Below are 23,686 nucleotides of genomic sequence, written 5' to 3'. Positions count from 1 at the left end.
GCTGGCGGGATGAGATCCCACCTTCCTCTGAGGTACGACAAAGCCAGTGACTAAAACTGCACGTAAAGAAACGGCGGCTGCAGAGGGTCGTATAAGCCTGGCACGGCGCAGTCCTTTCCTCCGCACGCTTTTCAACGCTGCATACGAGTCGTATTTTACGAACGCGTGTCCTGACTATAGGGGAGCGCGAGCGGCGGCGCACTCAGACGCTAGCAGTACAGCACAGGGGATGGACACGCGAGGCACCTCAATGTGACCCAGTCAGAGCGCTTCTCCGTCCCGTCCGCCCCGTTTGCTTTGCTCTAAGCCGGTCGGGCCCTAGAGTGACTGAGTAACGGCGCTGCTCTCCGGGCAGCGGGGCAGGGCTCCGAGTCACTTCGGTTTCCCCGCGGCGGTTCTAGAAGGTGAGAGACGGGTGAACGCGCCGCAGGCCGGGGGAGGGGCTGGTGGTGGCGGTGCGCGGCGGCGGGTGGGGGTGATTTGGGCCGCCCGTCCGCCCCGCCGTAACAGAGGGAGACACCGCTCGGGGGGGGGGGGGGGGGGGGGGGGGGGAGTGGGAGGGAAGGAGTGCGGGGCGCGGGACGGGAAGGCGGGGAGTTAGGGTGGTGGGAGGGCGGGGCTCACTGCACGCAGCAGGCGGGGACGTCGGCGCAGCAGCACGGGGAGGAGCCCATGGCTTTCGGGGGGATCAGGTCCAGGTCCTCGTCGTCGGGGATCTCGTCCAGGCGGTAGCCGTCTTTCAGGAGCTGCCGGCTGAGGTCGGGGTGCACCTGCGCCGGAGGAGAAACGGGGTCAGAGGTCGAACGTGGAGCGCGCGCTCCGGGAACACGCTGTTCGGTCGTTTTTTTGCAAATGTGATGTCCTGGTTAGCGCACACGGCTGCTCCTTCTGGCTAATGCCACCCAAAATCAATTAAACAGACAAGAGATGAGTGTTCTATTGGTAGGCTTTGCGTTTCATAATAAATTAAAAAGTCCCAAAGGGCGTTGGTTTGAGAGAAACGGTTGGCAAGATTTATAACAGGTGACGCATATACAGTAATACCCATCACTGCATTGTGTATAAAAAAAAGTGGGTGGGCCTTCTTATTATGTGAGAAGGAAGCAGCCTTGGCTCATGTTCATCTACTAGGCAATTTGCCATAAACTTCCATCCTATCTCCACAGCCTTATTCATTGAGAGAGCTGAACTCTATCAGACGCGTTCTCAGGACTTGTTGCGGCTCTGGACGCCTGCAATTCATACAGAATTAGGGAAGACTGCCCTTAGATACTGTGCTCCGTACACTTAGAATAAACAGCAACAGTCGCTAAAACTCAATGCTTTAATATTAGTCTTTTCAGGAATCTGATTTAACGAAAAACTTAAATTCATTTACTTGTGAATGTTTCAGTTAACGTTGCATTGCCTTTCTTATATTTAGACTAACGCACATTGATTGGTTTGATTCTGTGTTGGCTAAATAGTACGTTTATTGTGTTTTGTCTGTAAACTCGGCACTCCTGAAAAAGAGAGCACTGCTCCCTCAATGTGTCTCCAAGTACTAAATGAACGTAAGAAGAGGCTAGTGCTTCACTGAGTCCAAAGTCTGGCGCTGTACACATCGCTGTCAAATGTATTCAGGGAGCACAGCCATTTTGTGTACACAGTGCTGTAGTTCCCCTGAGGGTGGATGTCATCTGCATGCTGCACGTATGATGGTTCACAGATTTCTTTGGAGATCCACCTTCGATAACATCTTACGGCCAATTTATTTAGAAAACCTGTAAGGACTAGCTCGCTCCTGCTACAGAATTGCGCTGCGTCGGTGTACACACCAAGTTCACAGGACTCACCTCAGCTGAGGAATAGCCAGAGGAATACTGAGACTCCAGCTCAACATCACTGTTGGGGGGGGGACAAGGGGGTCAGGGATTAAAACCACAATTACCAGCACAATTAGTTTGCACCAATGGACACAAAGCACAGTAGCCCTATAAATAAATAAATAAATAAAAGCCCAAAGATAATCTCAGATTTAACCATATGTCATTAGTTCTTGTCATCAAGTTCTTGAGATCGACGTACTGCTAAAGACAATGTGAGATGTTGGCGGTCTGCGAGGAGTCGAGCTGCTCTCACCTGTCAGAGTCCAGCGACACCAGGGTATCCTCAGAGTTCTGACTCAGAGCCGCGTAGCCCTTATTAAACTTCACACTTCTGGAGAAAGAAGACAAGCTGTGTCATTATAAAGGGGACCGCGTTAATAAAAGCACCTTTCCTCTCAGTCTAGCACCACAGTGCACCTTTCAGTAAAAACAGCCAACTGCCACCGACGAAGAGCACCCACCAGAACGATGCACGGCAGCCATTTTATGCACCGGAGCCCTCGACACATGTTGACTGAGGTGGAGAAGGAGGGATCCATTATGCAAATAAAGGTGGGGATGATCAGATTAGGAATCTGGTTTGGACCTCATGGAATCCTGTTACTCTTTGTGATAAATGCCACAAGAGCTTTGATGGCCAAAGTGAGTCAGGACCTTGTTTTAAAACGTCATCCAAACTACATCGTCCAGAAGCACGACGATAATGGGGTCTGACTATTCGACATGGTCAAAAGGAAAGACCACCTCGTTTTGGCGAACCGACAAACAATTTCACCAGGAAAAAAGCCTGTTTTTCCCATGAGGTCTCCTGTACAAGCAGCAATCAGGCCCAGCCCCACTAAGCTTCAATCATCATCTGGCAGGAGAATGCTACAGGGTGAAATGGCAGTTTGCCAATTTAACCTGGAAGCGTGGCCAAATTCACTTCAGCAAAACAACATTAGCCCGTTTGACCACTTCAGCCTAAATGTTGCTGTACACAGGCAGCATATAACGTGAAGTGAAAGCCAAAACACGTTCTTACTTTCCCATAATCTCTTATGGACCAGAGTCTACAGCTAAAATGGCATAACTTTATATATTTTAGTCTAAAATACCAATTCTTTCAAAAATAAATTCACATTAAAACTACACAAAAGCCAAAAAATGAAAAATAAAAAAAGGACACCATGATAAGAAATTACTTATCTGTTTGCACTTCTATGGTCTTATAATGTGTTTTTCTCAAGTGCTCCACCTTCTGTACAGTGATAACCAGCAAAGGCTGGTCTGGTTCGTGAAAGGGCCTGTTTATTTCTAATTTCGTTCCTGGCCAACAGCAAAGCAAAATTTCAGATAACTCTGACATTCTAAGTAACCCACTTCATGTCAATCCTTTGCCAAATAAAAAACACTTTAATTCCAATTTCAATCTGACCTTTCCACAGGCTGTGAAAAGATTTATCTAATTCTCTTAATAAGGAATTAAGAGTGCTTGATTGTTGCCTAAAAATCAATGCTTTAATTTGAGATCAAAACATCTTACTAGGGTCGGTTTTCCTTTCCTGCGTATTAAATAATTATTTGTGGCCCTACAAATTGTCGTAGGAAAGAATAATTACGCATTTACTGATTTGCATAATACGCATGTTGCATATCATTCGTTTGGCATTATTAAAGTTTCTTTTGTTTTAATCCTATGTTTTTGTCAGACCCATCAGTCCCTGCATAACGGAATGAATACAGACAGACACTGAGACAGTCCAGAGGACCTGCTAGTCGTCTAATAAACCACGCGCTCAGCACTCCGTGTGACAGGTGATACAAATGAACGCTTCTCTCCCTTCGTTCTTCAGCATGTTTTTAAAAGGGAGATAACACAGGGTTTTCTCAGCTGCATAGCAGAGATACAGCCCTAATCCTAATAACAGAGCAAATAAATCTCCTTATTAAACAAACTCAATTAGAGAAACACTGTAACCAGGCCACCCCGTAAAAAAAAAAAGACCCTCATTGGTTGAGGCTTGTAAAAACCAGCAGCTCACAAGCGAAAGTAACTCTCCTTTAAAAAAAAAAAAAAAAAAAAAAAAAAAAAAAACACAACCACTTCCTTATTTGTCTTCTGTATCTTTGTGAAATGTAATGGAAATGTGTCAAAGAGTACATGATTCTCTCTCACGCGCTCATTGTGAAATAGAATTCTACTAGCCTTCTCAACGATCAAGAACATGGAGTTCTGGTGCATGAAATGGTGGCTTTTGATGGCTGTGTATAGTGCAGTCTCTCTTCCTCAAAACAATGTCTTCATACAAACACTGCTACTAGGAAAAGTTATAGCTCAGGAAGGAACATTTTTAATGCAACAGAGCAGTCAAAATAATGGAATTGCTGCAGGAATAGTCCACTTTTCATGATGTAGCTAATATCTGTAATTTCATGTAATGTGCTGTAAGGAAACATCAAAGGTCTCTATACAGGTCATTCAAATGAGGAACTACATTTTCTAAGAATAAATCAACAGAACACTGTTGTAAAATATTACATATTGCCCACTGTAAAACCTTAGTATATCACCAGGTATAATTTGGTGAGTTTAATGGAGATGGTTTAATGGAGTTTAATGTCTAACTGATCTCACAATCAGTCCGACATTTAGCTGGTAAAGTAGTTGGATAGCGTACTGTTGTCATTCTCACATTTTAACACAGCTGTTAACTTAAAGCCTTGCGCCTAGGTTTTTTAAGGCAGCACGTGCTGTTTCTTGATAGTTAAGACAGCCATTTAAGGTAATGGTCGCTCCCTCCTTAAACTGAAAAAAAAAAAAAAAAAAACTCAAGAGAAACCTTCAGTCAGTGCAGCACCATGCAGTTCCTACCTGAACCCCTCACCTCTTAGAGCCGTGTCTGGGCTGCTGCATCACCGGCACGCCGGACATCAGCCCCTTCTTCTTCAGAACCTTCCGGGCCATCTCCCTGTGCTTCTCTGCACACCGAAACGAGTCGACATCAAAAGCAGAAAGCGAAACAAACTTTCCACAGGCAGCTAAGAATAAAGTTGGCGTCTTCCACTTGTGCCCGAGGCAGGCATACCTTCATATCGGGGTTGGTTGAGGCAGTTCACAGCAGCGGTTCCTGGAAATCTACCATGCTGTAAGTTTTCACCGAGCGGCCAAAACCGGGCTGCGTTTTTGAAGCTCGCTTCCTTGTCTTCTTCAGAGACGCTGCTCGCTAGCACCAGTGCGGCTGGCTACAACATAGGTCTTTCAGCCACCCGTTTTAATGTAAGTCAATGGTAACAATACGGTCAAAATACAAAGTCAATCATTTTTTCCCCACAAGAAAATTTAGACGCGATAACGTCTCCCCATATGGCGATTTGTTAAGTTATTGTGCTATTTGAACAAGACGGTAATATTTTGTAGATAAACAGGGATGGTTTGCATCACTACCAAGTCACTGTATCTCATGCGCTTAGTGGACAACTGGACTTCATGTCCCTACCGCGCAGTCTCTGGCTCCAATTTGAACAACATGGCGGTGCCCATTACAAGCTAATTACATTTCCTGGGCTTCAAAACCCTTTTTCTCCAAGCCCATGGAGAGCCAATGGGTGACGTCAGTGATTTTGTCCATATTTTCCTACAGTCTATAGTTTTCACCCCTAACAAAGCTCACCTACTTCAACAGATAGAGATCTTGTTGAGCTGCTCATTAATAGACAGGCAGTGTAGTATAATGGCTAAGTATAATGGGTCTTGTAACCTAGAGGCTGCAGGTTTGATTCCCGGACCTGCCGTGGTACCCTTGAGCAAGGTACTTTACCTGCATAACTTCAGCATACATCCAGCTGTGTAAATGGATGCAATGCAAATGCTGTGTAAAAAGTTGTGCAAGTCGCTCTGGACGAGAGCGTTTGATAAATTCCTGTAGTGTAACGTAGTTGAACCAGGTGAGCCAAGTTAGGGTTGAAATGAAACCCTACAGGATGGTAGATCTCCAGGAGCAGGATTAGCGACCACTAGTTTAAGGCGATAGTACATTTACAATGGGACTGGTTGGCTTCTTTCAGGGAAGTCCACGTGCACATTTCCCTGCACTCACGCAGTTTTTGATGAATGGCGGGAGCTTTGGACATGATGTAGGGGCCTCTCTTCTCCACAGGCCGCAGCCCCCCATCTGCCACTTTGGGTCGTGTACCAGTGCTGACGGCTGGATTCTGGGAAGCGGAAAAGGACAGCACTACTTCAAGCAACATCATATTTCATTTATTATTTTATTTCACCTTTACTAAGTCTCCAGATGTCCCAAAAGGGTTATCTGGGATATCAGTTCTCATGTGCAGTGACAGGCTGGGGATTGGTGGGATTGTGCAACCAACGAGATCTGATTACGCAGCCAGATAAGAGTCACTTTTTTGGGAATTAGATCAAGATACTAGGTTAGCAACCCCACTTTTGAAAAAGTTCTGTGGGATCTATAATGACCGCAATGAATCAGGACCGTAGTTTATTGTATCAAGTGTAGGAGAGCAGGGGAGTGGTTGGAAATCCAAGGAAACAAATATGAAAATGAGGGGACATGTCTGTTAATTCAGGGCTAAGTATATTTAAATTAAATGGCCTGCATTGTTACTTCAAAACAATTCTGAACAGTAGCAACTGACCAAAATCCAAAATAATTCTGAACAGTAGCAACTAACTTGGTTTAAATTGTCTAGAAGATGGTAAATCCTATACTTTTGAATGATGAAGTGTAGTATGTGTCAGACGGTGTACCACAACAGCAGAAAATGAAACGGAGTTGGAGCTAAATATCTAGGTACGTCACCCTACTAGTACATCCTAAACTGCGCCAGGTTACCAGACCTATGAACAGTAGTTGCCATGTAACATTTACTGAATCAGATAGCTAATATTTGATGCCCGTTGTTGTTGCACGAGACTGATGGGGATAGGTATAGTGAACATTGTTAATTTTAGTAGCCAAGTACATGCAAAGTGCGAAACAAAAAAGTGCACTCTGGCAAGGTGTGGCAAACATAGTTTCTGACTGATACACATACGCTAGCTTGGTCGCCATTTATTTTTACAGAATATACTGACAGTATAAATAGGTACCGTGTTGCTGGCTAGCTAGCTAGCTAGCTAGCAAAATAAGACATTCCATAGTTTGTTAGCTGGCTATTTACATTAGACATAGTCTACGTTAGCAAACAAAAAATAACAATTTGAACAAATAAACAAGACAAGGACTGCACATAACAACGCGCCATATGAACTAGCTAGTTTGCTTGACATATATAGCTAAAACTGTGGATGACTGGCTAGCCGCGTTACCCTGCCCGCTTCGCAACGTTAGCAGTTTGCTACTGATAGTGATAGCTAATGTTAGCAACGTACCGACACCGCTTTGGACTCGGGTGCAGTGAGGAAAGTATCCCTTTCCTGTTCCTCCATCTTCTCGTTCGTTTTGGTGTTTCAAAAGAGCAATCGTCGTATCGGCATACCGTATTCCTTGGCATGTGAAGCTAAATACTGTCTGAGCGCATCAGTGAACATCAGCAAGTTTCAGAACTAATTTGACCAGAACTGCATTGAACCGCTACACTCGTTATCTTCAGTTTGGATGCTTCCTAGTTCCGTTTGTTGCAGGGGTGACCCCAGGGTCCTAGTTACCGGAATTACTCGTCACGTAGAAACGAGACTGCATCCAGTGATGACTCCGCCTTAAGTCACTACTTCAAAATAATTATAATAAAATTATATTTGAAAATGAGTTAATTAGGAGGATTCCTCTGACATGTAACAGATGTAATAATAGGCTTAATGCTGTATTATTTGTAATTAAATACACAAATCACAAATTCATAATTTATTAATACAGAAATTTCCTGGTTTAGCCAATGTAAATTCAAAAATGTACTTTGACCCAATGTAAACTCTGCAGGTTTTTTTTTTTCAAGCTTTGATTAGCTAATCTAAAAGGCTTCGCAAAGCCTAGCTTCCTGCTTTTACCACTTTTTCTTGTCAGTTTCTCATGAAAACAGTCATTTAAAAGGTTACATATTTATGGATATGGTTATAACACCACATGTAGCCATATACTGGCTCAATCTCAAAGGATGAAAGTTTTTGTTAGGTTTTGAAGAGATTTTAAAGCAGGATTTTATAAGATCCTGCTCATCTTGTCCACAGGCTTCCTTTTTCTTTTTTTTAAATTTAAGCCTTGTGAAACCTTTTGATCTGAAAGTTGAAAAAAAAAAAAAAAAAGCTGCAGAGAGCCATCACTGTTGGGTCAAAATATTCCTTGAGTTAAGAAAAATATGAGCCTCGCATCGTGCTTCCCGTGCTGGACATCATGTCGAGCTTCTTTCAGATGCACTTTCTTGCAACTTTTCCCTCAATGGGTCGAATAACAACTTCTTTTTTGTCCAGCCAATATGCATACAACAATGACAACAAACTCTTCATAAAAAGGGATCGAATGACGAATCACAATTTTAATAGCACATCTGAAATGACAGATCCAAGAAGACAGTCCACACTAAGAACTCATTAAAGACAGTTTTCCATTTAATAGATCCGTTGACATTTTATACACAATAGGACACAAAGTCCTAATAAAATATTACATAAACATTATTTTATGGGACAAATTAAGTGCAGTTGGCAGCCATGTCACAGTAACCTCAACACACCTCTGGAAGACCTGAGAGAAAATAGAAAAAGAATGAATCATGAGTTTCTTTTTTCATTTCCTTTTTCCTTTCCTATTATTATTTTTTAAATCAAAACAGAAAACATGAATGATTTATAGTTCAAATAAAAATAAGTTTGACTTGCAAGAAAATAGCTGTGAAAACAGGATTAGGTTTGATTGGTCTTCACTGCCCATGCAACACATCTGGACCAATTGCTGGTAAGTATATTTTGTGTGACATCCAACATGAACAATGTATCTGAATCCATTTTATTAAGTGAGGGCAAGGTTTGTGTTGGACCGGATCAGAAGAGTATGCTTCAACAAACACAAATATCGAAAACTCTGTTTCCCAATAAAATGCCTACGAATAAGAAATGAGCATTTCTAACAGACTGAAAATGTCAATACCAAATACGTGTAAAATGATGAATTATTGCGCCAAAGGTGTGCCAACAGTTTTCTGGATCAATACCGATGTTTGCCCAACCATATCTGCAGATTTAGAAATTCGTATTTAAGTAAGCCTGTTTCTTACAGTATGCAAGTGCTTGAGAAAAGTACACTCCCTGATAGCAATGCTTCCTGTTATTCTCCAGTAAACAGAATCATAGCCAATGTATAACGTCCATAGACTGCACCAGAATGGCATAGTCTGCATTTCCAGCCACCTCACCATTATATATCCAGACATTAAAGTCAACCATCATGGTATATGCAGATACATAAATAGCAGGTACCACACAAAATCACAACAAAATACCCATAAAAGATCTACATTTTAGATTGTAGTCATGTCATTGTGTGGCATTATAGGAAAATATTTTTCAGTGCGTCTTAAACTGTTCCCAAGAGATCTTTTACATTTGAAACTTGTCATGAAAGGCGTTTGTACTGGAAATGCTGCTTGTGAAACTCATTGCTGAAATGTTAGTAAGAGGACAACTGACTATATGTGGTACAGTTTTGGAAGGCTATTATTTCTGCTATACCTTGGTGGAACTCAATGCAACGTGGAAAAACCTGCATAGTCTGATACAAGGGAAATGACCGATCAACTCATTTCTAAACTTCAATTACCCAATTTATTTTGCCTGTAGTCACAATCTAAAATTTGAAAACACTGCAATGACTGCAACAAAGACATCATTGCAGTATGTTTATTCTGTGTACAGGAAACAGCTTTATGTTTCCTTACTTTTTTACCATCATGCCTGCAATGTGACATGACAGACTGATCTATTACATTTCATTGAGTTCTTTGCTCCATTTATGTCAGATAAAACTATCGCATATAGTCCTTGACTGCATCCAACAAATTTAAATTCTGATGTCTAATTTTGCCAGTATAAACTCTTACAATGTATAAGACGAAACAGGTCATGGTGAGACAATGCGTTTTACAAGCACTGCATATGATGCCCGTACTTAAAAATGCCATCCAATTCAGACAAATACTGTAGATACAGATGCTAACAAAATGAATGCAGATATCGCTTTCCTTATAGCAATTAATCAAAGTGGACATACTGACATCTCATATCAGGAAAATAAAACTATGTTTTTACAACATTTTAAAAAATCATATTGTCCAACTGAATACAATGTGCATCATAAAAATATTTTAATGTCAGACAAGATAAAAGTAAATTATATTTCCTGTCTGAAGATGCAGCATTTAAAATCTGGTACTCTAAGTTTGACATTGACTATCTATTCCGATACAAAGGACAGGTTTTTAAATGTTTGGAAGGGTGTGACAGTCAACGCACCCATAGTGGGAATATCAATGTCTGTCAATGCCGAGCTCCTCGGGTGTGGAAATGCCCAGTTCATCCAGCGTAGGACGCAGTTCCTGAATCACGTAGGGGTAGATGTCTTTGTGAGATCCAGTTTTGTTCTGGTGCAATACAAAAAAAAGCAATCAAAAAGTTAGACACGTAGAATGGTGTAAAAAAAGAGAAAATAACATATTAAGAAACACAAATAATGAACAGGGTGGAAAGATTAACCATATTCAATTGTTTGCAAATGAACTGCAATCCACTTCACAGTTGGTGAGCGGGTAATTCACGTTCCACAATATCCACTGTAATTCCAGGAAGTAAGACGGCGTACGAATGTGCAAAGGACAAGTATTACATGATGACATCTTTAGCACATGATACAAACCAGTAGTCGATGATACACTATTAACTGCATTATGCAAATGCACCATGGTTCAGTAGCACTAGCATAGTGGAAAACCAAACATCGACAACAAGTACTTTCTGGCTTGGACTCCAACAAACAAATAGATGTGAAAATTACATAAGGTTTCATTTTTTAGCAATTTCATGGTATTCTAGGCCTCAAATATCTAACAGTGCAGTATGATGGATTAACATGACTTGTAATTAGCCAGTGATCAAATATTCTCATTAACATGCTTTACAAGGTGTGAAGATTAAAGCCACCAAGTCCCTCCTTGAAAGGAATAAATCCTAAATCTGATGATACTGCTCTGAGACCATACAGACTGTTGTCATACCCATGGACAATCCAACATCTTCAGAAATGCATTGTGCTGAAATTATTTTGGTGTGAAAAGGGGAGTTAAGGATGAGTCATGCTCCACTGCTGTATAATTTCCCAGCTCGGTTACTGTAAAAAAAGATTTAATACACCGTTCATTTCATGACCTGAGGTGTGACGTGTTTGAAGAAGACAAAAAAGAAATTCCCTATTAATATTCCCATGGATCTGTAGGGGATATCAAGGATATTAATCCGCTTATCAAAGTTATTCAGCGCATAAGCAGGGGATTTTTAATGGGACGGGAGATAATAAAAATATGCCGAGAAGATAAACCAATGCTGGTTTGTCATTGGAAGGAGCCCCGTCACCCACCTTGACAGCCTCGAGGATGCGGATAGCGCTGGCCAGGTCGTTTAACCTCCGGCAGGCCCTCAGGGCCGAGTCCAGGATCTTTGGCTCGGGTACCAGATCATAACCGATCAGGGTGTTCATGCCTGGAAGACAACGTGCACTGGGGATAAGCACTGAGATCCAAGCTGTGAAGCCCATTAAAGAGTGCAGCGCCACCGTGACCGAGAAGCAGAGTTAACTTCAGAGGTCGATTTCACTTCAATTCACTCAATTAAGAAAATAAAATTGAAATCCATTTCATTAATTGAAAAACACTCATGGAACACTGTGTGGAATGGAATTGCAATTGATTTCCTGAATTGACTGAATTTCCACAGTTATAACACCCCCCCCCCCCAAAGCTCTACTTTATCCTATATAACAGATATCAGAGTTTGGGTACTCCATGGTTAATACTGTGTTACAATAATTAAAACGAGAGGCGGGGGGGGGAATAAATTCAACATTTCATTCGGATATCACATCGATTTACTTCAGCCTTAAGTGAAAATCCTTCTAAATCAAGTTCTCTCGTGGCTACACATCCAGCTTTCCAGGGAATCTGTCTAAAATGGAATAAACAGCTTAGCATAGGAACCACAGAGATGCAAGACCGGGCAGTAACTCTAGTCGTCACCTACCTTTCCTCAACTCCCAGGAATCGATTTCTGGATTATTAAAATAGGTGACCCAGCGGGCATCAAATTCCTCATCTGTCTCCACCTTGGCATGAGAGTAACAGCGAGTGGCCAAAGGAGCTGCAGAAAGGAGGGGAATGCATTTAAAAGCGCACCAGACATTAGAGCATTTCTACCCTTTATCTGTTCAGCCTTTTTTTTAGATACATTACAAAAACAGATCTAAAAATGTATTGGGCTGCTTGGGTGACTTTATTCATAATAGTTTCGCTTCGAAACAGCAGGATGTGTTCACAGAAAACAGGTAGCGCAACAATCTTGGCTGTCATTACGGTTGCGAGTAGATAAACGGTATGCAATAGAGATGGAAACGTGCCAGCTTTCGAAGTGACCTTCATGAACAAAACAATGGTCCCAGCACATAAATTCAACCTGAACCACTGACCTAACTTGGAAAAATGAATGGTAATTTACCCAAGAAAAAGCCACGTCTGACATAATACAAGTAAATGAAAGCCACTGAGCCCATAACCTTCAATTTTCAAACCCTTCATAGAAATACTAAGTTAGGTCTCCCGGAATAGAGCTTTATCACAGGATAATGGCTATTAAGAAAACTTAATACTTAATACTTATTACAATAAGCTAGATAACATTAGTTGCATTGCACTTATAATGAGTGGGAATCATTGACAAATTACCGAACACTAGAACCAGGAAAAAACAAAACAAACAAAAACAAAAACAAAACAAAATTATCCGTTTTAATGCCATTCTTCAAGGCAGGGCAATTAATAAGAACTAGCTATCTGGCTGACACAAGGTGGCTTGCTGCACACTCAGAGCTAACAATAACTTTGAGACGCAATGCCACAAAGTGCACAGCCTTTTTTGAACATGCAACGTTTTCATATTATGTAGCCTAGTTACAATGGTCACCACCATTATACAAAACTTCCAAAAATAAGCATAGACGACCAAGATAGTATTCAAAGAACTCTTCTAAATGCATGGTAACTCTGGGTCGTAGTTTCACTTTTCTCAGAGAACACTAGCTTTCCAACGGCTTAACTTTAGCAAACTTAGGCCAAAGCCTCACTCACAACTGGGTCATCACAAGGGCATTCAAAGAAACCATTCAAAAAGTCAAGTTAGCTAGCTACTAAGCTAAAGTTAGCTAGCTAGGTAAGCAATTTCTTTATCACCTCAAAACACAGCGGCCAACATCTGCGAACTTCTCAGTTCTCAAAAATGTCTGCTGACATATGAATATTACATGTACGTTATATAAGTTAGCTATTTTACGCAGATTGCTAGTCGGTTATTCGATGTTACCCAATTTAGCTAGCTAGCTAACGACCGATAACATACCCCAGCAAGCCTCAACCTGGTGCACAGTTAACCATAGAAAGCAAGGCAAAACCTAAAAATACATTAAAATAAGACGTAACGTACACCAGCTGGTAAGTGTGCGGTTCTTTCATTTGACAATGGCAGACACACTGAACGCTGTATTTTTTATAATCATGTGTTCCTCAACAACCGGCTGTTCGTGAGCTCGATGCTGGTGGTAATCATTCAGAAACGGTTTTACTTTCGGTAAGAAAACTACGTTAGCATGCGCTAGCTATGTTCCGACCAGTAGCATAGCGCTGCTTAGTAAGCTTCCTAACGTTAGATGTATGGTTTCGTTGCAGTCACTTTTCCGTGCATGTGTTTTTAGATATCTTACAATCAAACATTATCTGTACGCTTTTTATTGAATTTCAGCAAAAGCACCCTTTAATAAAAACACTCCGTTTCCAAACCTCACTTGACCTCCCAAAATCATTCCACTAATTTAGAAACTAGGCAATGTTAACGGCCGCTAGCCAATGTCACCGGAACACTGTCAGAAGGCTAGCTAACGGACTAGCAACGTAATGGCCTTCAATCGTCTGAAGGAAAGCAGCATGCACATACTAATTTCAGCGTCAGTTTACCAGTGTAGGCAGGCCTCGATCGTGCCAGTGTCCGGACGCCGGAGACAGAAAGTCGCGCAACTGCTCTGAACATTTTTACCAAGGCGACTTCGAAAAATTGCTAGGTAGCTACAACAAATCAGTACAGAAGGACATCGGAACTTACAACTATTGCATCTGCGCATTGGAAGAATATGTGACGCAAACGGCGGGGACAGCAACGGTTGCGAGGGCGGAGATTGGGTTGAGTGACAAATCACAGGCTATTATCTTTATTCTTACATGGCGTGTCTATTCTGGCTAAATAGGCCCGCTTGGTATTTAGCTCAAAATGAATAAAATTAGTGCAACATTTGAGCAATCACATCGGTAAATGTAAAATATGGACTGTCGCCCATCTTGGTTATTATAGTGAGAAGGCGTTCTCAAACTCCTCTGTTGGACTCTGTGTTATGCTGGTTATGTTGTTCGAGTTATACATGACATTACAATCATTTGGCAGAAGCTCAGGTGCCAAATGCCCAGAGAGGTTGCAGAACAGAGAGGTCTGGTAGGTGTGTAGGGTCTGATGATCTTTTGAACATATTACAGAGAAGGGGCGTAACATGGCTGGGGAAGTTGCAGATCAGATAAGCAGCATTCTGGATGAGTTGCAGAGGTGAGATGGCAGAGACTAGGAGGCCAGCAGGGAGGGACTTGCTAATTTAATGCACGCACACACACACAAACTGCAAAATAAATGCAAACTAAGGAAATGGCATTGCAGAAATAAGCGCAGAAAATGGTATGCCCAGATTGTGTCACCTGATATTCAAACATATTTCCTTGTAACTTCAGTCCTTCATCAAGACAAACCAAAATCTGATGCTACCACTTCTTAACTCAAGATATGTGGATGAATTTCCTCCACGTATTTAGGTTTTGCCTCAGGATCACCTAGGAAAATAATTAATAAAAGAAAATAATTCATAAGAAAACATGACAATATTTTCTTACTCCGCATTGTTTAAATAGTTTCTCAGAAATTAATGCAAAACTAGAGCATGGAAATACAGAATTAAATGTGAGTTATCAAGAACTAAATTCTGACCATGAAAGGAGTAGGTATTTGTTCATTGGTCAGTTTCAGTGATATGCCCATACAATTTTCAAATGGTTAACAATTATAGGTGCTTCTTTAGGTTTACATTCAAATAATTCCAGATTTGATGATCATTTTAATTTATTTATTTGTAAAAGTAATTCTCTTCCGGTTTTCTACAGTAGTCCCTTCACATCATGCACACTTTCCGCCCTCTCCACCAGGTGGCAAGATTGGCTCAAATTCATTGTGACATAGTGACATGTCATGCTAAATGGTAGTTTTGGTGGAGATTGATCAATAATGTCAATTGGCTAGAGGCTGGTCAACAATGTAATTGTAGGACAGTCTGTTTTATTGAATGCTTTTACATTTATTTTTGTTTCAGAAAAACAGACTAAATATAGTGAAGATCCTAAATGGCAATATTATCTGTTTGTAGTAATCTCCAAGTCTAGCCTCTTTACATTTTGGGATTAAAACAAGTAATGATAACAGAATTTACTAAAAATTACTTAATTAACCCATGCCCTATCAGTGATTTTCTTACAAAAGTCTTTAATATAACGAGTGGGCCTTTGTGCTGATACAATAGCCTGTTTAATAAAGATGAACATTGTGTCTATAAAATCCTGTCTCAAAATCTGAGAATTAAAGTTCACCCAATCAGACTTTTACTCTGTAAGTTACGTTCCATCGGCCAGTGGAGTTTAAATAAGAAATATTACCACATACTACCAGCTAATTCTACAAACACTTATTCAGTCCTTTTTAACTTGACTTCAGTGCTACAAATTCTCATTCATATGCATTAAAAATCCTTCCTGTGTGAATTAGAGTGTTTTCTAGAACAATATCAGCCCCTTCAGAAACACTACGACTGACCCTGTATCTGGTTAATTCCATTTCCCCCCTTGATACAGGAACAATGAGCAATATCTTATGTCCTTTTTCAAAAATTACTTTTCACCACTGCTGAATGTTCCACTCAGTTGGGCATTCATTAGTTCACCTTCACAGTGTGCCCAACTTAATGTCCCTTTCTTTCAAGGCAATCACAGAATCAATCACTGTCTCTTTCACTCTGGAACATGACTGAGTGTACATGAGGAGGGTGAAAGAAGATTTTGCTCCGACTTAGAAGAATAGGCAGGGAGAGGAAGCGTTGCCTCATGCAGGGGAACAGAGGCAGAAAACATTGGCGGAATAAATATTCAATTTAAGGGATTTACAGATAAGGCCGGTTGAAAAATGGAGGCAGTGCCCATTCTTTTAGATAAGAAAAGACGAAGCCATCTGGTGGGAGGGAGATAGCGAACTCCTGAACCATCTGAGAGACCTTGCTTTCATCTGCTGCCGGGGAGGGGGGGGGGGGGGGGGGGGGGGAATAATGTGCTCACTTTTATGATAAATTCAAAATGAATTTACTTTCGCTCGATGTATGCAGGCTCTGTGGCTGTGGCGGATATTAAAGAGGAAGAGGAAAACTGGAAATGACGGGGAAAAAAATCTAATCTGAAAAAATAATTCTAAAGAGTGTCCTTTGAGATTTGCACCCATTTTCCTGCCATAGAAATGCGAGGGCAACGAACCATGAAATGAAAATTAAAATACTCACGGCGCTACAACTAATGCTAATGACGATGATGATGATGAGGATGATAACAATAATGGGCAATGTTTCAAACTGCTGTATATGCCCGATCCAGCCAATGCACATGTATAGCTCCAACGCCATGCAATGCCAGTGACAAATGCTTCATAAATGGTATTGACTGCATCTTAGGTGTGGAACTTGCCTGGAACACAGATCAGGCTGTGCAGAGGTTCCCCTGCCCTTTAATCACAGTGCATTTTGGGAAGAATGCACTGTAACTCTGGATTATACACAATGTTTTATAATTATTTTACATATACATATTTTACACACGTATAGGAAAATGTAAATATTGTTACTCATAAAAAGTATGCTATGATTTTGTTTCAATGGTTATAAATATGACGATTAAAAGCAACAACAGCAAAAATAATAACAACAATAATAATAATAATAATAATAATAAGTATTATTATTATTAATATTATTAGATCAGATTATAATAATTTAAAAGGCACATTTGTCAAGGTGCAGTTAGTGCAGTTAACTTTACCACCAACGGCAATGGTACCTGTCCTGTGCCAGTGTCAAACACTATTTTCAGTAGATTTGTTATACAATATTAGGCCTACATGTTTGCTGCATTTCCTATAGATTTTGACAATGATGCCATTAAAGCAATCTCTCTTTCACTCTCTTTATCTCTCTCTCTCTCTCTCTCTCTTTCTCTCTATCTCTCTCTCTGTATGCTGGAGACACTGTGTTATTGGGATTTCTGTTTTACATTCTTCTTCCCGCATTTCCACATTATGTATTGAACTGAAGGGGAGAACATGCAAATGTGCTGATAAGAACCTATTCTGCATTGCACAAATAGCACCTCAAATCTTGTCCTTTCTACTGCAGCTGCAATTTCTTTCCAATCAAATAACGAGTTGGCCCAAGGCTAATGCTGTTGTCATTGAATTTTATCTGTCCTTTCACTCAGATAGGCTGTTGAGTAATCGTTAATTATCCTATTCACTCTGCATTTTGCACTCAGCCCAGAATACCTAATGCCTGGGAAAAGATGCAGGTCGATATAACTTTTAGCCAGAAATATCTATGTGACCGGCATGTGCTGATGATTTCCACAGAGCGCTCACACAGTGCGAAAGCTGTTAGCCACATGATGAACTCAACCGTCCTTTCCCGAAGGACCAAAAGAAACAAACTTATTGCAGCCGCAGTGTTTCTCTCCCCGTTACAAATTGTCTTTCGTTCCAATTCATGAGATGTTTTTTACACTTTAGGCAGGAGTTCATTTCTGGGTTTGCAGTGGAATTGATCATTGATAATTCAGACAACTCCTTAAAATATTTTGAAGATAACAGCTAAAATGTATGCGTCATTATTCAATAAAACATACTTAAATATTGCAGCTTGGTTTTCAGAGTGAGAAAATTAGTGACATATATCAATTGCATGAATGTCTCAATGACACACTTGATGCTTACTGACATTATATATTAGCTATTGTAGGTAATTTGTGTAATGTAGACATTACATTACAAATTAACTGCTGGGCACAAACTGCTAACTGTAAAAACATCTATCTTTTGAGTATAAAGTATACCCCACAGCCTTCCTCTTCTTGAAGGAACAAACCCCAAATACGGATGTAAGGCATGAATAAGGGAAACTGCTGTTACCACACAGCTTCTGATATGGGATGTACTGCCCATATATCTTTTTTGTCATTACAATTCTATAGTCCCCTGAGATCCAGCAATAAAAAGTTTTAGTATTAAAAAAAATTAAAATACAACTGCCTTGGATGAGAAAAACATGTTACAGTGAAAATACTTTCAAAAATATTATTTATTTTATTTTTGCCTACATGTCCCTTTTAGTGTAGGTTTCAGCATAGTTAGAATCTACGGATGGTTCTTGAGATTAAGATCAGCGACTCATGTTCCCTACAGGGGACAAAAACGAATTGCCGGGTCTGCGGAGGATATGACAGTGTAGATACTGAGTAAATATTCTGTTAATAAGAGGACATTATGCTTCCTACAGATTATTGGAATAGATCTTTAATACACATGAAACAAATATGACAATGACCTAACTCACCAGAGAACTCAAACCAATTCAAGCCAAGAACGGTAACAAATGCGTTTTTCATTAAGCTTGAAACATCACAAGACACTGCGGGTCATTTGCAGAACACGTTCATTCGCACTGAAGCTTATCGGCACGGTCCAGATGTATTCCGGGGGCGTCGTGCATTAAGCACCCACCCATATTAACTTTAACCTTCATCTTGATCAATAGTGCATTGCGGTGTCGCCCTTGGCGTCTCCTCAGCCATACGGAAATGGCTTGCTTCAGACTGAAGAACTGGCCAGCCTGGGTCAGAGCACAGTTATAGTTTCTGAGTCGCGGCATCAGCAAGTACGGGCTTTCGCGAAGGTGTGCAAGGTAGCCGCGCGTGCATTTCACTGACACCGAGAGCGCTGTCAGGCGGCCCGTGAATTGTGGCCTTTTCTGCGTGGCTCCACGCCGCACTGGGTACTTTGCAGAGATTAAAGGTTAGCTGAGTCTGCAGCGCTCCTTTCGGGCGAGAAGATAAAGGAAAACGGTCCTGGGCCTTCTTTGTATTCCTGAAGCATCTTGTTCCGTTACAATCTTAATGATAATCTATGTTTATAACAGCTGTTGGCACTTCTGTAAGCCAGTTCCCGATGCACCAGCTTATCCGAGCAGATACCGGCGCCTTCGTCTCTTTGCTCACATTTGCATCAAAAGACCGGGGCGTTACGTTTCCTTTGTCAGCTGGGATTCTGTGTAGTAAACCTATCTGTACTGAGCCCGTGGTATCAAAGGACAAAGGGAAAATGTCAATATATCCACACTCCGGTGAATTATTACAGCCACTACCACAGAAATAATTTATGTGCATTCATCGGCAAATTTGAAATTTATTTGAATGTATGGATGGCAGGTGGATATTCAAGACCACAACAAAAAATATTTATCTCTTGGTCATATTAAATAGATTTATACACATACAGCTGCATTTATTTAAGCTACTCAGAACCTACGTTTTGTGTTTGAAGAATGTGCTTTTATATAACTCAGCATAATAATAAAAGAGGAGCAGACCATGGAGAAAGTTAATGGATAAATGGATATGTTGTCAGGCCACCACAAAGTTGAGTGCTACACTTCTGAAACTGTAGAAACTCTGCAACCGAGAGAATAAGAAGGTGTCAAGTCTTAGGTAGAAAGTGTCATTCTGTCATTGCTTCAGATGAGAAATAAATGAGAAATCAGGCAAAAGTGTACGCACACACGCGCATGCACACGCATGCACGCACACACACACACACACACACACGCACACACTTCAGAATGCAGAAAATTTGTTTACGCCTCTCCATGTCTGACTGATATGATCGAGTAAGCACCACCAACTGGCCTTCGTCATTTTGTCCTCCCAAAGAAACTTCAGTCATTTTGGGAAGGGAGCAGAAAAACTCCCGTCGGTCAGGCAGGGTCTCTTGCACCCGGGCTGGCTGCCGTAGGGGGCGGGGCTGAGGGGTCTCTTGTCGGCGGTCGGGGGGGCACCCGCGCCCTCCCCCTCATCCTGTGCCGGAGGCTCCCAGAGCGAGCCGAGGGCCTCCGGGGGCTGGTACCCGGGCTCCCCGGGGTCCAGCGGGTCCTTGGACAGGAGGATGCTGATGGACGGGACGGTCCTGTGGATGGTCATCTCGGAGGCCCCGCCCTCCCGGCTCTCCCACACCTCGCGCACGCTCCTGTAGCGCAGCTTGGTCAGCTGGTGCAGGCCGCCCACCTTGCGCTTCATGATTTCGGCGCAGGTGATGGTCTTGGTGACGGCGCGCCCCGATCCGGCGAAGACCACCTGCCTGAGTCCGCCCCCGCCACCAGCCCCGGCCCCGGCCCCGCCCCCGTCTCCCCCGGCCCCGCCCTGCATGCGGGTCATGGCGAAGCCCATCAGGTTCCGGATCTTGCTCCCCTCCTTCACCCGCATCTCCAGGACCCCGGCCGCCAGTCCGGGGAAAGGGCACGGCCCCGCCTCCTCGGTGCGGCAAACCTTCCGGAAGCCGCCCTGTCCTGGTTTGAGTGGGGCGGGGGCGGGAATAGGGGTGGGGACGGGGGCGGGGACGGGGGCGGGTGGGAGTGATGGAAGAGGCAGAGGAGGTGGTGGGGGCGCCTGTGCGTTAGAGACACTGCATGAGGCTGCAGGCTGACCGCAGTACGGCTGTCCCTGGTAGGGTAAGAACATTTCAGGAGTCAAGCTGAGCTCCATCAGAGGTTCCCCTGCTTTCCTCAAGTCCAGTACAGTGATCTCAAAGAGCGTCTATTCGCCGGCGGCTGGCACCCTGTAAACTGATCAGTTGAAAGATCAACTTAAGGTGCGGGACTCCAAAGGAACAGCCTGCAGTCTCCTCACACTCTGTCCTCTCCAAGTTGACCAATGAGAAGCGGAACGTAGGCAACACTTTCTCTCAAAATTCTTCTCTCTGCTCTGCTGATGTATTCTGCCTGAACCTTGAGAGAAAAATCACTCTAGGCAAAAAACTCAGAAAACATTGCTCAGCCACTGTAAATGGATGTCAGTGCAACCACACACTGCTCTTCAAAACTGTCCGTTTGTAAAAAAAAAAAAAAGATAAAAAAAAGATCTAATTAAATAAATCTCAGCCTAAGAAAATTATTAATACTTAACAGACCTGAAAGTTGCAGTCGGTCGGCACTTTTTCAGCAACACAGAGTTTAACAGCTAATTTATTGTCCCTCAGAAGAAAACAAATGTTTAAAGGTTAAAGAGTCCAATAAAACGGTCAATAAAAGCTCTTTCCCCTTTGTTGTTTAAATAAAGAGGTCAGTCTATAGTCTTGACTATGGCTATGGCTTATCCTGCAGCTCCAAACTTACTTTTGACATTCGGAATAAAACCGGCTCCTGCGTCCCTCCTCCTCAGCTTGCCTCCGACTCATTTAGGGCTTGATTCCCGACGGGGCTCTTCATCTCCGGCTGCCCCTGACCCTTCGGGACGGTCCCGACCCCCCGGTTCACAGCCCCTGCCTCTCACGTCCTCGGGGAGCTTCAGACCGGAGTGGAGCCTGCCTCTTCCCCTCCTGGGAGCGAGCTCCGCGAGGGACGCGCCGACTGGAAGCTGGAGCGCCCGGCTCCCTCCGTCCTGTGCCCAGTGATGCTCGGGAGATCTGCTGTATTTCCCCATAAAGCGGCGTGAGGGACAGCTGCAGCTCCGCTAGCGCCTGTAAGAGGAGCGTTTGTGCGCCGCCAGCGAGATTGGGTAGGAGGAGGGGGCTGTGGGTGGCGGTGGTGGTGGTGGAGGTGGGGGTGGGGGGGGGGGGTTTCCCTCTTAAAGGCGCAGGCCTTCTATTAGATACGCGGCCCGGGCTCGAGCGGGAGCCGTCGCTTTAAGAGCGGGCGCACAAATCACAGGGCAACTTTGTCAATCTCTTTAGAGGACGTTTCAGTGCATGTGCTCAAAGTACATGACTGATTAAGCCCGAGTTCTCAAACAGAGAAGCAGTGAGGCTTACAAAGTGCATTTTCAGCGGCGAAACAATGAATTAAATTAGCGCCGTTATAATTGAAAACATCCTTCAAAGAACTGCTCAAAGTCAGGGGCATTAAATTGCTCTCTACTTAGCTGTTAACCTTTTGGATGTTTTAACCGTTGAAATTTACATAGAGTGCCGCTAAATGCCCCTCATCATCGAGATTATGACGCGGCCCGGTGAAAATGCACAGCCCCCTCAGCCGCCCCAACCTTTCTTTTGTCACGCTGAAATTTTTCTGCTGGAGCGCAGTGAAGCGTGGACTCCATCGCCAGCTGCGAGTGGGCAGCGTCTGAAGGTTAATGACTTCGCCTCCGCCAGACGAGGGCGCCGTCTCCCTCGCCCACCCACCCCCCCACCCCCCGCTCACCCAGCTGCGGGTTCTTGGGCCTGGCCCCCCGGACGACAGGTGAATTAGATTCAGTCGGTGACTGACAGCTGGGAAAATTGTCGAGGACAGCCCGCTGATCCCGAAACACGGGGCTGAGGAGGAATCTGGGGGTAACATCCCATAATGATAAACTCGCTTAGCGAGGGGAGACGGGTGAGCATCAGACCAGCCCATTTTCTACTCAACGTCCCGTCGCAGGTATTTCATGCTACTGCTATTTCATAAAAAAACGCGTGTCAGTATTACATTTCTTCAGAAAAATACATTTGGTAGATCAGTGGTTCCCAACCCTGTTCCTGAAGATCTACCATCCTGTAGGTTTCCATTTGATTTCTAATATGGCACACCTGATTATACTAATTAGCAGATAAACGAGATCTCTACCTGTTGACTGAGGTGTGCTTTGTTAGGGTTAGAGTAAAAACCCACAGGACGGTTGATCTCCAAGAACAGGGTTGGGAACCACTGTGGTGGATGAAAAGAGGGCACCACAAAGAACTGGTGAAGCAACCCGTAACATCACAAATGCATTTCTTTGTTCTTCTTCAGCCTGGCAGAACATGTTACCCCACACGAAGGATCTTCATGACAACCAGACATTCCAGAAACCAGCGAATCTTCTCCTTTTGTTTGTGATTCATAGGCACTGATGCTCAGACTGACAGGATGCATTAGATCCCACCTTGGGGAGCCCTCAGTTAGCAGGCGACGTATCGATAGAGTAGAAGAGCGAGCGGAAAGCTGGGTTTGGTGACCGTGGTTGGGTTTTTTGGGCATGGAGAAGGCGCAAGAGAGCGACAGTTTGCGAGCCCGTGACTGGCGAGGGCGAGGCAGAGGGCGAAGTCACGACGGCGAGCGCGAGGATGGATGTGCGAGCGCGAAGGCACGGCCAGATGGGTTGATAAACACCGTGGAAGACAAACGGTCTCCCTGCGTCTCCCCCTCTCCCTCTCTCTCTCTCCCTCTGTG

General features: G+C 43.1%; 3 protein-coding genes across 4 annotated transcripts; all 3 read right to left on the bottom strand.

Annotated features, from left to right (window-relative positions):
• Positions 1-554: 554 nt before the first annotated feature.
• fam219b (family with sequence similarity 219 member B) lies at positions 555-7,532 on the bottom strand. The gene is made up of 6 exons (XM_035419279.1): positions 7,246-7,532; positions 5,948-6,062; positions 4,736-4,829; positions 2,122-2,199; positions 1,836-1,884; positions 555-770 (listed from the first exon to the last, which is right to left on the bottom strand). Exons 1-6 carry the CDS (start codon positions 7,300-7,302, stop codon positions 621-623), a joined length of 543 nt encoding a protein of 180 aa, XP_035275170.1. The 5' UTR covers positions 7,303-7,532; the 3' UTR covers positions 555-620.
• An 864-nt stretch (positions 7,533-8,396) lies between these two features.
• On the bottom strand, positions 8,397-14,251 carry LOC118228398 (cytochrome c oxidase subunit 5A, mitochondrial-like). 2 transcript variants are annotated; one of them, XM_035419887.1, is made up of 5 exons: positions 14,218-14,251; positions 12,094-12,210; positions 11,435-11,556; positions 10,318-10,445; positions 8,397-8,554 (listed from the first exon to the last, which is right to left on the bottom strand). In XM_035419887.1, exons 1-4 carry the CDS (start codon positions 14,234-14,236, stop codon positions 10,332-10,334), a joined length of 372 nt encoding a protein of 123 aa, XP_035275778.1. In that variant the 5' UTR covers positions 14,237-14,251; the 3' UTR covers positions 8,397-8,554; positions 10,318-10,331. The 2 variants fall into 2 exon arrangements, with proteins under 2 accessions (XP_035275778.1, XP_035275777.1); XM_035419886.1 differs by having other exon boundaries at positions 14,073-14,246.
• Positions 14,252-18,782: 4,531 nt separating this feature from the next.
• On the bottom strand, positions 18,783-22,077 carry rpp25b (ribonuclease P and MRP subunit p25, b). The gene is made up of 2 exons (XM_035417320.1): positions 21,674-22,077; positions 18,783-20,848 (listed from the first exon to the last, which is right to left on the bottom strand). The coding sequence occupies exon 2, from the start codon at positions 20,763-20,765 to the stop codon at positions 20,226-20,228; it is 540 nt and encodes a 179-aa protein (XP_035273211.1). The 5' UTR covers positions 20,766-20,848; positions 21,674-22,077; the 3' UTR covers positions 18,783-20,225.
• Between the last annotated feature and the right edge of the window lie 1,609 nt (positions 22,078-23,686).

This window comes from Anguilla anguilla, chromosome 5 (genome assembly GCF_013347855.1).
Source record: "Anguilla anguilla isolate fAngAng1 chromosome 5, fAngAng1.pri, whole genome shotgun sequence".
NCBI classification, from domain to species: domain Eukaryota; kingdom Metazoa; phylum Chordata; class Actinopteri; order Anguilliformes; family Anguillidae; genus Anguilla; species Anguilla anguilla.
The sequence above is the reverse complement of the archived record's forward strand: the minus strand, read 5'-3'. Positions and strand labels throughout refer to the sequence as shown.

Coding starts and splice junctions, on each gene's coding strand:
- fam219b (XM_035419279.1), bottom strand. CDS start 7,302: ATGGAGGAACAGGAAAGGGATACTTTCCTCACTGCACCCGAGTCCAAA. Junction 4,830..5,947: donor CGCCATTCATCAAAAACTGC/GTGAGTGCAGGG, acceptor TTCGGTGTGCAG/AGAAGCACAGGGAGATGGCC. Junction 2,200..4,735: donor CCCAGACACGGCTCTAAGAG/GTGAGGGGTTCA, acceptor TTCTTTCTCCAG/AAGTGTGAAGTTTAATAAGG.
- LOC118228398 (XM_035419886.1), bottom strand. CDS start 14,145: ATGTTCAGAGCAGTTGCGCGACTTTCTGTCTCCGGCGTCCGGACACTG. Junction 12,211..14,072: donor ATCGAGGCCTGCCTACACTG/GTAAACTGACGC, acceptor TCCTTTCTGCAG/CTCCTTTGGCCACTCGCTGT. Junction 10,446..11,434: donor GCATCCTCGAGGCTGTCAAG/GTGGGTGACGGG, acceptor GTATTGCACCAG/AACAAAACTGGATCTCACAA.
- rpp25b (XM_035417320.1), bottom strand. CDS start 20,765: ATGCGGGTGAAGGAGGGGAGCAAGATCCGGAACCTGATGGGCTTCGCC.